The sequence below is a fragment of the Dichomitus squalens genome (assembly GCF_000275845.1).
Source record: "Dichomitus squalens LYAD-421 SS1 unplaced genomic scaffold DICSQscaffold_9, whole genome shotgun sequence".
Taxonomy (NCBI): domain Eukaryota; kingdom Fungi; phylum Basidiomycota; class Agaricomycetes; order Polyporales; family Polyporaceae; genus Dichomitus; species Dichomitus squalens.
This window is the reverse complement of record NW_006766891.1, coordinates 671,541-682,836: the sequence shown is the minus strand read 5'-3', so window position 1 is coordinate 682,836 and position 11,296 is coordinate 671,541. Positions and strand designations below refer to the sequence as shown.

The 11,296-nt window shown below is 55.3% G+C and overlaps 3 protein-coding genes across 3 annotated transcripts; all 3 read right to left on the bottom strand.

Moving 5' to 3' along the window:
* Window positions 1-4,864: 4,864 nt before the first annotated feature.
* DICSQDRAFT_154474 (uncharacterized protein) lies at window positions 4,865-6,752 on the bottom strand. The gene is made up of 5 exons (XM_007364651.1): window positions 6,468-6,752; window positions 6,291-6,406; window positions 5,716-6,237; window positions 5,602-5,659; window positions 4,865-5,537 (listed from the first exon to the last, which is right to left on the bottom strand). Exons 1-5 carry the CDS (start codon window positions 6,594-6,596, stop codon window positions 5,220-5,222), a joined length of 1,143 nt encoding a protein of 380 aa, XP_007364713.1. The 5' UTR covers window positions 6,597-6,752; the 3' UTR covers window positions 4,865-5,219.
* A 140-nt stretch (window positions 6,753-6,892) lies between these two features.
* Window positions 6,893-8,757, bottom strand: DICSQDRAFT_126357 (uncharacterized protein; the record flags this gene model as incomplete). Its single annotated transcript, XM_007364650.1, has 6 exons — window positions 6,893-6,967; window positions 7,233-7,324; window positions 7,385-7,687; window positions 7,759-7,849; window positions 7,902-8,348; window positions 8,461-8,757. The coding sequence occupies 6 exons, from the start codon at window positions 8,755-8,757 to the stop codon at window positions 6,893-6,895; spliced, it is 1,305 nt and encodes a 434-aa protein (XP_007364712.1).
* An 887-nt stretch (window positions 8,758-9,644) lies between these two features.
* Window positions 9,645-10,951, bottom strand: DICSQDRAFT_58148 (uncharacterized protein; the record flags this gene model as incomplete). Its single annotated transcript, XM_007364649.1, has 4 exons — window positions 9,645-9,775; window positions 9,836-10,171; window positions 10,233-10,346; window positions 10,411-10,951. The coding sequence occupies 4 exons, from the start codon at window positions 10,949-10,951 to the stop codon at window positions 9,645-9,647; spliced, it is 1,122 nt and encodes a 373-aa protein (XP_007364711.1).
* Window positions 10,952-11,296: the final 345 nt, after the last annotated feature.

Here is an 11,296-nt window from a genome sequence, read left to right as displayed (position 1 = left end):
AGAGAGCAGAGCAGGGTACTGGTGGAGCTCGTCGACATGATGTTTGCGCGAAGTAGCCAATCTTTTGCAGCAGGGTGTTGGGTATTCTTCCCTCTGACATCTGCTGATGCTGGCACCCCGATGATGGTCTTTACGGACGTTGTCTTCCTCCTGCTATTCGTCCCCATACAAGGTGGGATGAGCAGCAGCGCCGCGAAGACCTCAATACCCCAAACTTGCGGGAGCGACCTTAGGATAAGTATGCATGTAAATGAAAAATACCATTAAAATCGACTTCTACGCTATGCGATACAATATAATACGTATGGGCAGGCAGTAAGCAGGAGCCGAGACAATGAAGTGGTCGTAGATTACCGAGATGTAGCGATAATGTATCAGCAGGGTCTAGGTGTCTGGGCGCCAGGGGTACTTACTTCCCGAGAGCGTCATGTGATCCTCGGAGTCCGCCAGAGTCCGGCAGACTCGCCGGACTCAACAGTCTCGATATTTTGAGCCAATGGCGCCTCGATCCTCAGCAGCAGAGACAGCCACACTGGCGTTAAACCAGATAACTACCACAGCGTCTACTCTAAGACTACTCCTCGCTTGGTACGACGTCGACCGCGACATCGCGGTTGTTCGCGTCGCGTGCTCGCCTTGCTCATCAATGCGCGGACAAGGTGACAGGCTGGAATTCCACAAGATCCGCGAGCTCATAGACGGCCTGTGAGTACTTTGCGACCCATACGCGGGCCCTCATTCGTCGAAGTGCGATGCGCGAAAGGAACACTCGACGCTCAAAGATCATCGCTCAAGCTCTCATATGACTATGACTACCAACAGTAAATCCTGATACATCCGGATGAATAGTATACAGAAGTCAGAAACGAGACAACGACGATTACTATGACACAATTTCGGCGCACGTTAGCTTCCCCGCCGAAGCAGGTACTAGTCCCGAGGGCCACGTAGAGGCCTGCGCCACGAACGACCGCGCCGCACAAGCGACGGTCGACCGTACCTCGGGTCGGTGTCTTGAATCGCAGGGCCGGCGGTTGCGCTCGATGCGCCTGCGAAACCGGGCTTAATTTCTATATATAAATAATAATAATTTATCTTGAGGTCACGCATGTCTTGATGGCTGCAAGGCGCGAGTCAGCTGAGAGCAAGACGGCGACGAGTGGTAAGCGAGACGTACGTTTTACTTGGTGCGACGCCCATCGAATTGATGGAGCGTCGCTGTTCGCCCCATTGGATTTGCGGGGCATTTCGAGCTCTTGACGTGGGCCGTACAACCATCCCTGGCGCAGGACGCCCTTACGATGGGGTGGTCAACCGGGCATGAGTGGCGATGGCGTCTTGAAGCCGTGCCCAACGCTCGTTCACACATATTTTGCAACGGGTAGGGCATAGGGTGGGGCGGGCATAGAGACATAATGGGAACATACCGACTCGACAGCCCCTCTTCTCGAGTTGCGAGGGCTATCGACGCCACTGTCGAGTGGTTGAGGGAAGTCGACCCGTCATCGAGCGGTGAACAGCTCCCGAAGCAAAGGTTGATGGCCATGACACGTCGACCTGAAGACGAACGTAACCATGGCCGGGAGGCTGCCTCCGACCGTGACACTGAAACGAGTCAGTACCGCTGGGGGGAAAGAAGTACAGACAAAGACGTACCATGTTGACGACAGCCTCCCGCTGACGACGCGACGCTTAGCGACTCATCAGGCGCGACCCATGTGCCCAGGGACCACCGAGATGGCTGCCCCGTAGACGAGCCGGGATGAGATGCGCATCGGCGCGTACGTCGTCGACCCGCGCCACTTTCGTGGCACGTTCCAGGTTGCAGCGTCCGTGCGGTTCGCCGCCCGCCGCACTGACGGTGAGTGCTGAGTGGCGGGCAGGTACTGGTCCCGGTCACACCCCGGCTGACACGGCAAGGCCGACGCGGGGCGCCGACGCCAGGGTCGTGTATCCGCTCCGCCGTATCGGCACCTTGAACGCGATCCGCGCAGGTGGGCCGGGCGAAACAGACCTGATACGACCCATACCGAGACGGTACACCATCCACGCCACCTGAACCACCTTTAGGACAAGTCCTGGACCCGAGGAGAAGAACAAAAACTTACTAGTTTGACGTCGATGGCTACCGGATGGGGGTGTCGACGCTGTAGCGAGCGTTAGAGGGGCATCGGAGTGGTTAGGGAACTGAGCATACGAGTGCCACGTCGCGTCCCCGCTAGTCAGAAGACGTCCAAGTGCGAGAAGACTATCGTGGGTCCGGTGTGTTGAGGAGCCCAAGGGCGGTATGTGTCGAGTTTACGAGGCCATGAGGCAGTGACTGGGGTGTTGGTTGCGGTGGGAGTGAGGAGAAGGACGAGCCAGCGACATCTGACTTTATAGGTAGATAGGGCGTCAGTATGCGGAATGCTCCGGGGCCACTGAGCTCCATCACGGTCGAGGTGTCTGGAAAGGAGACTATTGTTTGTGTCTGAGCGGCGCAGCCATCGATATCATAGCGCGGAGCGGTGATTCGAATACTCGGATCACACAAGGCGGACCCGGCTCCTGCCTTTCAGGGTAGCATGATTCTTCTCGGTGCACCCTAGAACCGATTGGAAAGATAATCAACGAAAGGGTCCATTGTACGCCTGCGACGACAATACCTTTTGACGGCCTGGACCCCGACAATTTATTTCTGGGACAAACGATCGGCGTCCAATCGTCATCGATACCTAGTGTGCCACCGTCCTCTAGTCCTCGGCATGCTAGTAATCAAAGTACTCACCTATGGCAGCTTCGTGAAGCAATTGTGAATTGAGTGATTTTGCAGGCAGAGCTTCCCGTCACAGGATGGGCGAGATGGGGCCCAGGTTTCGATGAACTGGGGTGAATGGCTGCCGCTCCAGTACCACCGATCTTGATATGGTGTTTGCCTACGTTTGCCCGTGTAGGCGTTCTCGATGGGATCCTTCCATTCTTGGACGCCTACGCCCTTGTTCTTGGCTGCATACCTCATGCGAGAAGAACCTCTTCCGCATCGCCGCCCTACATGCGGGTATCTGTTTCAGATTCATTAACTTCGCCCATTCCATCCGAAACGGACGAGACGGTGAGGGTCCAACTGGAGATGCGCCCATGGTCATGGTCGGTTGGCCGCCACTATCAGTAGAATATCATGGCCATCGCGACTAGTAGACGTTTGTCGCAGAGTGTTTGCGTGGTAGCAGACGTAGGAATTGATACTTGTGGTCCAGGCCTTGATTGCAAATGGGCGTGCATGGACTTCTGGAAGTTTGCGCCCGGCAGGTCTCACTATATGATAGATGTTGAGTAGAACGTCTTTTGGGGTTGCTTCCGCGTTGTAGATCTGAACAGGGCTGTGAGACCTGAGCGCTGATCGTGAGCATTATACGGTCTTTCGGTAACAAGAAGCTGAAGCATCCAAGCTCAACAATCATTACTACTGAAACGTTGGACCTTCGTCTTGCAGGTCCTTGCCGAATGCCATCCGGTCTTCTTGTGGCTGGAAACAACGTGGAATGATGGGGTATTGCTATTTTCATGGATACACAATTGACAGAGTCTTCGCGCATTCGTTTCATCTGGATTTCTAGTCGGTCCAATGCATACCTGAAGAATCATGAGCACGGTTCGACCGTTCTGCTGATAGAGTGCAGTTGCATACGTACTTTCCGTCATACCACTCTTGTATAGTCTCTCTCTGAGCGAGCGTACCAGGCTCTAGACGCTGGTTGACGGCGTTGCAAATACAGGCAAACAGCGTCGTCGCGCGCTTGTCTACAGTCTACCGCAGGTTCAAAGTAAGGCTCCAACCATTTACTTTATGTTTATCCCAAACCGTAAAATATACGGAAAGGGTATATAAACGTTTGAAAACAGTTTAAAAAGGGTAAACAAATGGTTCCACAGGTGAGGTTGCAGACCACTCCGAGAAACACTCCATAGGGCTATTTGGGAGCATTGCATATCAGTGTATACTTATAACACTTCTTGCTACCAATGATCGTCGCTGGGAGGCCAATGAGTATCAAGCTCACTCCCAAGCTTCGTCTCAGTGAGATAAGCGCCGAAAGGTGAGGTAAGCTCCCGAACAGGAAAGTCAGCTGCCGGGCCCCGTCGATGCCATTGATCAGGCAGAAGCAAGGCAGGAGTCGACCAACGGTCAACGACCTTGACCTGCCCTCTACATGGCCCTCTGATACCTTGTCTCCTGGTCTTTGGCCTTGCTGGTATGGTGGTACCAGCAACCATTTATTTACTGTGTACAACTGGTTTATGACCGTTTACGGGAAAATGGGTAAATAAATTGAAAGGTAAACGAAAACAACCGTTTATACACAGTAAATAAATGAAATGGTTGGAGCCTTAGTTCAAAGATATGGGTCCGCTCGCTGGAGGATTCTCCATTTTGAGCTTGCGCACGAACAAGGCAGACGCCATCGATTCGTCGTTGATATCGTCAGGGAATTTGATCACAAGGATGGTAGGATTCAGCGACTCATCCGCAACGTTGAACGCACTTGTGAAACGTAAGGCGTGTATGTGACGAAGGAATCCGCGAAGATGAAATCAGTGAAACGGTTGGGCGCTGTCAAAGGCGTTTGTTTATACGGCCCCGCCGGCCTAGCTATAGTACCAGCTGGAGAACGTCACGAGTTGGCAGCAACATGAATTGGTGTAAACACTGCAGGTACGCTCACCGTTCTCAAGTACGAAGTATATGCGGGAGTCTGTCTTGCCCGCAAGGCTTGTCAAGTGTTGCCAGCTTTTCTCTAGTTGAGTATCTTCCTGGAAAGACCTACAGGAAGTCCAGGTAAGAGCTTGATCGGTCCCCGGTTGGTGCCATGATATCAGAACCCGTGATTTCACATAGAGATAGTATCCCATTACATCTGAAAAGTCAGGATATACAGGTATCGGATCAATTAGCACTACAGTGTCCACCATGAACCAGAGTCAACCCAGGCCGAGAGACTAGTAAGGCTATAGATACATCCGAAACCTGGGAAAGAACGCGAAGGGATATAATAATATGGCTACACTGTCTGGTCTGAGGCGCAATGAGTGTGCAAATACGAATACAGTCCGTGCGATCATTGCGCGCGTGAAGATTCGTAGCAGGGCGTAAGCAATGTCAGAAGCGGAGAGTCCCGGACGTCCCAGACGTCCTATTCATGTCCATGCATCTATCTTCGGCACTCCGGCCAGAACCCGTCTCACAGAAGCGTGCGGGCAATGGCGACCGCCATGAGAGCCAAGGGGACCCCAGCACCGCGGATAGACGGCGCGCCGTTGGTGGTGGGGCTCGGGGCGGCGGCGACGGTGCCCGTCGAGACGGACACTGCGCCGGTGCTCGAGGCGGACGCAGAGGCACTCGAGCCGCCGGACGATGCAGAGGCGGAGGAGCCCATCGCGTTCTGGAGGAATGCCGAGAAGGTATTTCCGCTCGTTGGCGCGTTCACAGAGAAGACCATACCGGCCTTGCAGTGGCTCGCGGGGTTCGTCTGCTTGCAGTAGACCCAGATCGGTGCGGTCTGTTAGATGAAGTTGGGTGGTCAGGAACACGGCTCCTAGTCCAAAAGACACAAGGGAACGTACGTCGTTCACGGTGATCGTGAAGGTAGGGAAGTCGGTCGCGTTCGCCGCCACAGGCATGCTGTAGGATACCGTCAGCATGTCTGAACTTTCGAAAGGGACCACATGAGGACGTACAACCCAGAGTCAAAGCCGACCTGGCCGATGGTGCTCGTCTCGCTAAGAGGAGCGCACGGGTCAGCGAAGGAGCTTTGCGTCGCGGTGTGATTCTTTGCCGTGAACTGGAAAGTGATTTGCTCCCCGACTTGCGCAGTCAGGTTGCTCGGCGAAAACGTGAGCGCGCCGTTAAAGCCGACTGTCACGGTGTGGACTGCAGCACTCGAGGTGGAGGTACCGGTCGAAGACGCAGAGGCGGATGCGGCGTTGGTGGTGTACGTGGTCGTCTGCGCGGAGCCGTCGACGGTGACAGTCGCGGTGACGGTGACGACGCTGGCGGACCCGGTGGCGGTAGAGGTGGAAGTGGTGTTCCCGACGGCATTGTTCTTGAACTGGTCAAACTTGTCTCCAGGGTTGATGGCAAAGACCATGCCTTGTTGGCAGTGATTCGCTTGGCGGCAGTAGACCCAAACGGGATTCGTGTCTTGGACGGTGAACTGTGCCACAGTAAAGTTATCGGTTTGGCTGTCGGGGACAGGGACGCTGCACAGCATGTCACTGTGTGTTCAGAAGAGTTCTGAGACGGATATACTCACAAACCAGAATCAAACCCATTGGCGAGGGGCGAGCACGGAGCGTCAAGGGATGATTGCGTCACAGTGTGGTTCTTCTGCTTGAAGGTGAAGACGATGGTGTCTCCTGGGTCCGCATTCTGGCGGTAATAATCAGCACGCAGAAGGAAGTAAAAGAAACTAAGAATGTAGTAGACATACCACGAACTCCGGATCATACTGAATAATCCCAACTCCTCCGACCGTCACCTGGTGCTCAGCACCGCGTGAAACCGGGATGGCGAGACCAAGAAGGGCAGTGAGAGCAAAAAGAGACGCAAGCTTGAGCATCTTTATATGTCGTATACCAGGAAGGTGTAGTGGTACGTTGAGTTGCGATCAGGGCAAGGTCAAGTTGCTGAAGTGGGGCGAGCGGGCGAGATGTCGCGAAAGCTGAAAAGCTTAGAGACCAGCTAAGAGAGCAGGTAGAGACTGTGGTGGTCTAAGAGAATAAGGTGGGGAACGACGGGCTGTCTCATCGTGCTTTTGTAGCTGCGGAAGCGTCGGGACAAGAACAAAAGCAAACAGACGCGTTTCTTGACGCGCCGACGCCTCGTTCATTGTTCCGACACGGTCACGTGGCTGTCCTATTGTTCTCTATCTGGCAAGCGCCCAAGCATCGACAACGCGAAGCCGTACAATGAACCCCTGCCGAAGACTTCCTGAATGCAGTGACCAAGATGGGATGAGTATAGAAAGATATGTGTTCTAATTTTGATTGGTAGCGAGAGTCCCTTCGCCGGTGGACAGAGTACGGCGCCATGCATACTACAGTACAAGCGGTACCACTACATTGTACATCAACAAAAACCTACGGGACACAACTGACCGGCACACTCGATGATGCATCGGTGACCGTGAGCGGTACCTCTCATGTAAATGACTCCTATGGGAGTAGTTTTAGACATGTGTCGCAACGAATCGTACCCACTTCTCGATGATCGGCTTGAAGTGGGATTCCCACTCGTTGCCCTCCTTCGTACGTTTGAAGGTGAAGATCTCCCTGTGGAAAACCTTGCCTGAGTACGAGAAGATCATATCAGTCATGGATCAAGTACAAAAGAACGAATAGAGCTCACAATCGCCGCAGGCTTGGCCTGTTCGAGCGATGCCGTTTTCACTGCACATTTCCCCTTTCACATCTGGGAAGTCTGGGTGCAGGTAAGGGCCGTTCTCCGCATAATCTTCGAACTCGAGAAGGATGAGCCGTTCAAGGCGATGGGAGTATGGGCTCGGTTTCCCCGCGTCTGCATCTTCAGTGGAAGGCCAGGACCCAAGTAAGAAAAACCGCTTGGACCGACACTCCTTCTTCCACGTTGCCAAACGCTTCCCTACGTCCCCAGTACGCCCGACTTTGATATGAATTGCGTCCGATCGCGAATCTTTTGGGTATATAGGAGTATACTCTTGTTCAACTGCTTCATCTCTAATCAGGTCAAAAATAGCGGCTCACCGTCTATCTTCAATGCGTAGATGTATCCGGGCTCCTCAGCGTCGGAGGGCGCCAGCACCATCTCCTTCCTGATCTTCTCTTGGGTTCTTTGCTGTAAGTATGTTCTCACATAATCTGCAGTGAAGTTGAGTAGTATCGGTGACCATGATATCCATAGCAAGGGAATAATCACCCTTGAAGTAGACCCATTCATGTGACTCTCGTGAGAGAAACTCCACCTCCACCCTCGCCTTTCTCTTATGCAGATGGCAGTAATATGGTTCGTCATCGACTTGATCGCGCTGACCTGGGGGCACTGATACCGATACTGGGTTTAAGCACTTTGTACCCTTCTTCGTAAACCCGGAGCATGTCACCGTCTTTTTGATCGAAGGACACGGCGGACTCCCATCAGGCGACACCGGAGCCGAAATTGTTCTGGCCTGCCTAGTAGGTGTCTTCAGAGGTGATGCTACCGCCAGCGACCTCTGCGCCGCCGGAACTGACTTCGGGACTTGCGGCAGCTGGGGGCGCCGCCTCGGCGTCGTCGGGGGGCGGTAGGACGCAATGACAAGCGTTGATGCCGAGTCGTCAGGTGAGCCAGTGCTTTCCTTGGGGGTTTGTATAAGAGACATCAGCATCTAGCAACCGTTCTCGTTGTCATTAGAGGGGCCGGACATTTCGAGAAAGCCATTCTCCCTCCTCATTGCGAATACGACTCACCGATGTGACGGATAGCTCGTCGCTGCTACGACGGCGACTGTCTCCATCGCAAGACTGCAATCTCTCAGACTCCGATGAGTATGAAGTCTGTAACCGTTTTGAGCTGATGGAGAGACGCGTGAACGTATCCGCTAAGGTATCTGGCCGCCCTGAATGCGAGCTGATGGAGAGTCGCGCCAAGGCATCTGCGAGGTGGTCCGACTCGTTTGATGATCTCGATGCACTATAGCTGCTGTGCGCCCTCTGTACGAAGTCAGCTTCCGAAGTCTTAGTGTTGCTGCTCGTGGTGAGACCCATGGTGTCCTATGGTGACCCGTGGGTTGTGGGCTTGAGTGCTTCTGAGAGAGAAAAAGTTGGGGGCCATGGTAAAAACAATGTCGATCGCGGCGACGTCTCTGCGCACATCGTTGCCAGAGGACAAAGGGGCCAATAACAAAGGTGTGAGTTCTGACTTGCAAGAGTACTAGGGATGGCCAAGCGCTGTAGTCCATTGTAGTGGACGTCGCGGTGAGAGGCAGTGCCAGGGATGCCGATGATGAATGCCGCTAGTTAAATAAGTGTCGGTACCATCTTGGCTTTACGCACACATGCGGCAACGTACTATTGCGGATGATAACCTAGCACACCTCTCTCCTTCAGTATGCGAAAAATGTTAGACACGAAGCTTTGAAGGATGAACTGGCGCCTTTTATAGCTACGCTTGTCAGGGGACACCATATCCCTTGTTGTTCTGCGGTGAGTCACCTTCCCCCGGCATCGGCCTTGCTGTGTCGCTGTCCTTTGTGTTGTTGATGTTACAGATAGATTTCGCGGCCTTTAGGTAAACACCGTGACCACGGAGGACTACCCTATGGAAAAGCCCTAAAATAGTTGAGCGAGCTAGAGGGCAGCGCAACGGATCAGGCGTAATCAGCTCGAGGCCATGTCTAGGTCGCAACTTGATCTGAGCTGGTACGAATCGGCTTGCTGAGGTGTCCGGGACGCAAGCTGGACATCTTCCAATCTTCTCAACTTGCAAGCTTTTCCTTCACGATGGTCGGCTTTACAGCTTCTGTGCATAGAGTACATAGGAGCAGACGTACATTGGGGAATCACTCAGCACGATATGGTTACACACTATACAACAACATCAAAGATGGAAAGCAATTGCACAGCGAGGTCCAACATATGCACGACGCGGGGTCTCATACGTACGCTTCGACGAACCCGCCCCACTTCTCGATGACGGGCTTGACGATCTCCTCCCACTCCTTCCCCTTGTAGCGGCCCTTCTGCGCACGCGGGAAGGAGAAGATCTCCTTGTGGACGGCCCCGCCTGTTCCCGCTTGTGTCAACAACGGGGAAAAAAGAACACCACGAACAGACGTGGACTCACAATCGGGACACGGGGCCCGCGTCGCGGCTCGGCCGTTTCCCGTACCACTGCCGCCTTTCATGTTCGGGAAGTCGGGGTCCAGGTATGGCGCGTTCACGGCCAGGTCCGCGAGCTCAAGGTGGACGAGCTTCTCGACGCGGTGGCAGTAGGGGCCGGGCTCCCCGACTTTGACGCGGCCACGCGCGAGGTTGCCTGCTTCTGCTTCGGGCGTCGACGGCCAGAAGCCGCGCAGGTGGGTTTGCTTGGATTGGCACTGCTTGTCCCATTCTGCGAGGCGCTTGGTGAGCTTGACGGCGCGGCCGACCTTGATGTGGATTACGTCTGGGTTTGCTGGGTCTGCTTGCACGTATTCCTCGGTCAGCGACGTTGAGTTGCTGCATGGAATGGAGTCACGCACCGTCGATCTCGAACGCGTAGATGTAGCCCTCAACGTCGGCTGGTGAATGCTTCAGCCTCATCTCCTCCCTCAGCAGGTCCTGGGTATCTTCTTGCAGGTATTCCGGGATCCACGCTACGTACATGGTCCTGGGCTCAGAGACGCTGGGATCTGCCACGATTGTCTGGGAAACGCTCACCGTCATAGTAGACCTCGACGCTCGGGTCCTTGTGCGAATAGAACTTCTTGTCGCTGAACGCAGCCTTGAGGTGCTGGTGACAGTAGTGCGGAAGGTCCTCCCCGTTCAGGCGTGCAAGCGGGACCGACACGGGTACCATCCTCGTGCACCGCTTGTCCGCCTTGGTGATTCCGCTGCATTGCACCCTTGGCCCGCCCCTCCCATTCCCATTACCCCCCGACGAGGATGATACGGAGGGAGAAGGAGGACTCGACGCCGCGCGCGGCCGCTTGCTTGGGGTCTGCAAGGCGGAGAGGGAAGGGCGCGCGTTCGGCGCGGACGAGCCGGGTTTGGCGGGGGCGGAGTTGGGCGCTTGCTGCAGCTGGGGACGACGCTGCGGCGTCGTCGGCCCCGCTTGCAGGTTATTGCTCGAGGTGGACGGAACCGCCGCAGAGTCCGAGTGCGGGCGGGGGCGGTCGTGGCCTTGGGGCTTCAGCGCACCGTCCTTCTGCGGTACGGGTGGCGGGGCGAGGGGTGTGCCGAGCGGCGCGCTGCCTTCCATGGCGTAATGCATCGTGCGCGAGGTCTGCGGGACGGGCATCGGCATTGCGGGAGGTCTGGGGAGGGCGCCTGGGTACAGAGCGGGCTCGGGAAAGATGATTGGTGGTGCGCTGTTCGCCAATCCGTGCGGGGCCACCGGGGGCCGCGGGGGGACTGCGGGGGGAGGGTCGATTTGCATCGCGTGAGGGTGGGGGACGTACGCGGGACCGCTGAACCCCCCGACGAAGGGCGCACTCGTGCGGCGGGGTTGCCCTTGTCGCTGGCCATCATGTGAGTGCCTCCTGCCTTCGTTCGACCGTGTGGGATCTAGGGAGAGGCGACCGAACGCGTCCGCGACGCGGTTCGG

What these genes read in the sequence shown, in the direction of transcription:
- DICSQDRAFT_154474 (XM_007364651.1), bottom strand. Translation starts at nt 6,596, where the DNA reads ATGCTCAAGCTTGCGTCTCTTTTTGCTCTCACTGCCCTTCTTGGTCTC. An exon ending in AATGGGTTTGATTCTGGTTT is followed by an intron (nt 6,238 to 6,290) that starts GTGAGTATATCC and finishes CATGCTGTGCAG; the next exon opens with CGTCCCTGTCCCCGACAGCC. An exon ending in GTCGGCTTTGACTCTGGGTT is followed by an intron (nt 5,660 to 5,715) that starts GTACGTCCTCAT and finishes GGTATCCTACAG; the next exon opens with CATGCCTGTGGCGGCGAACG.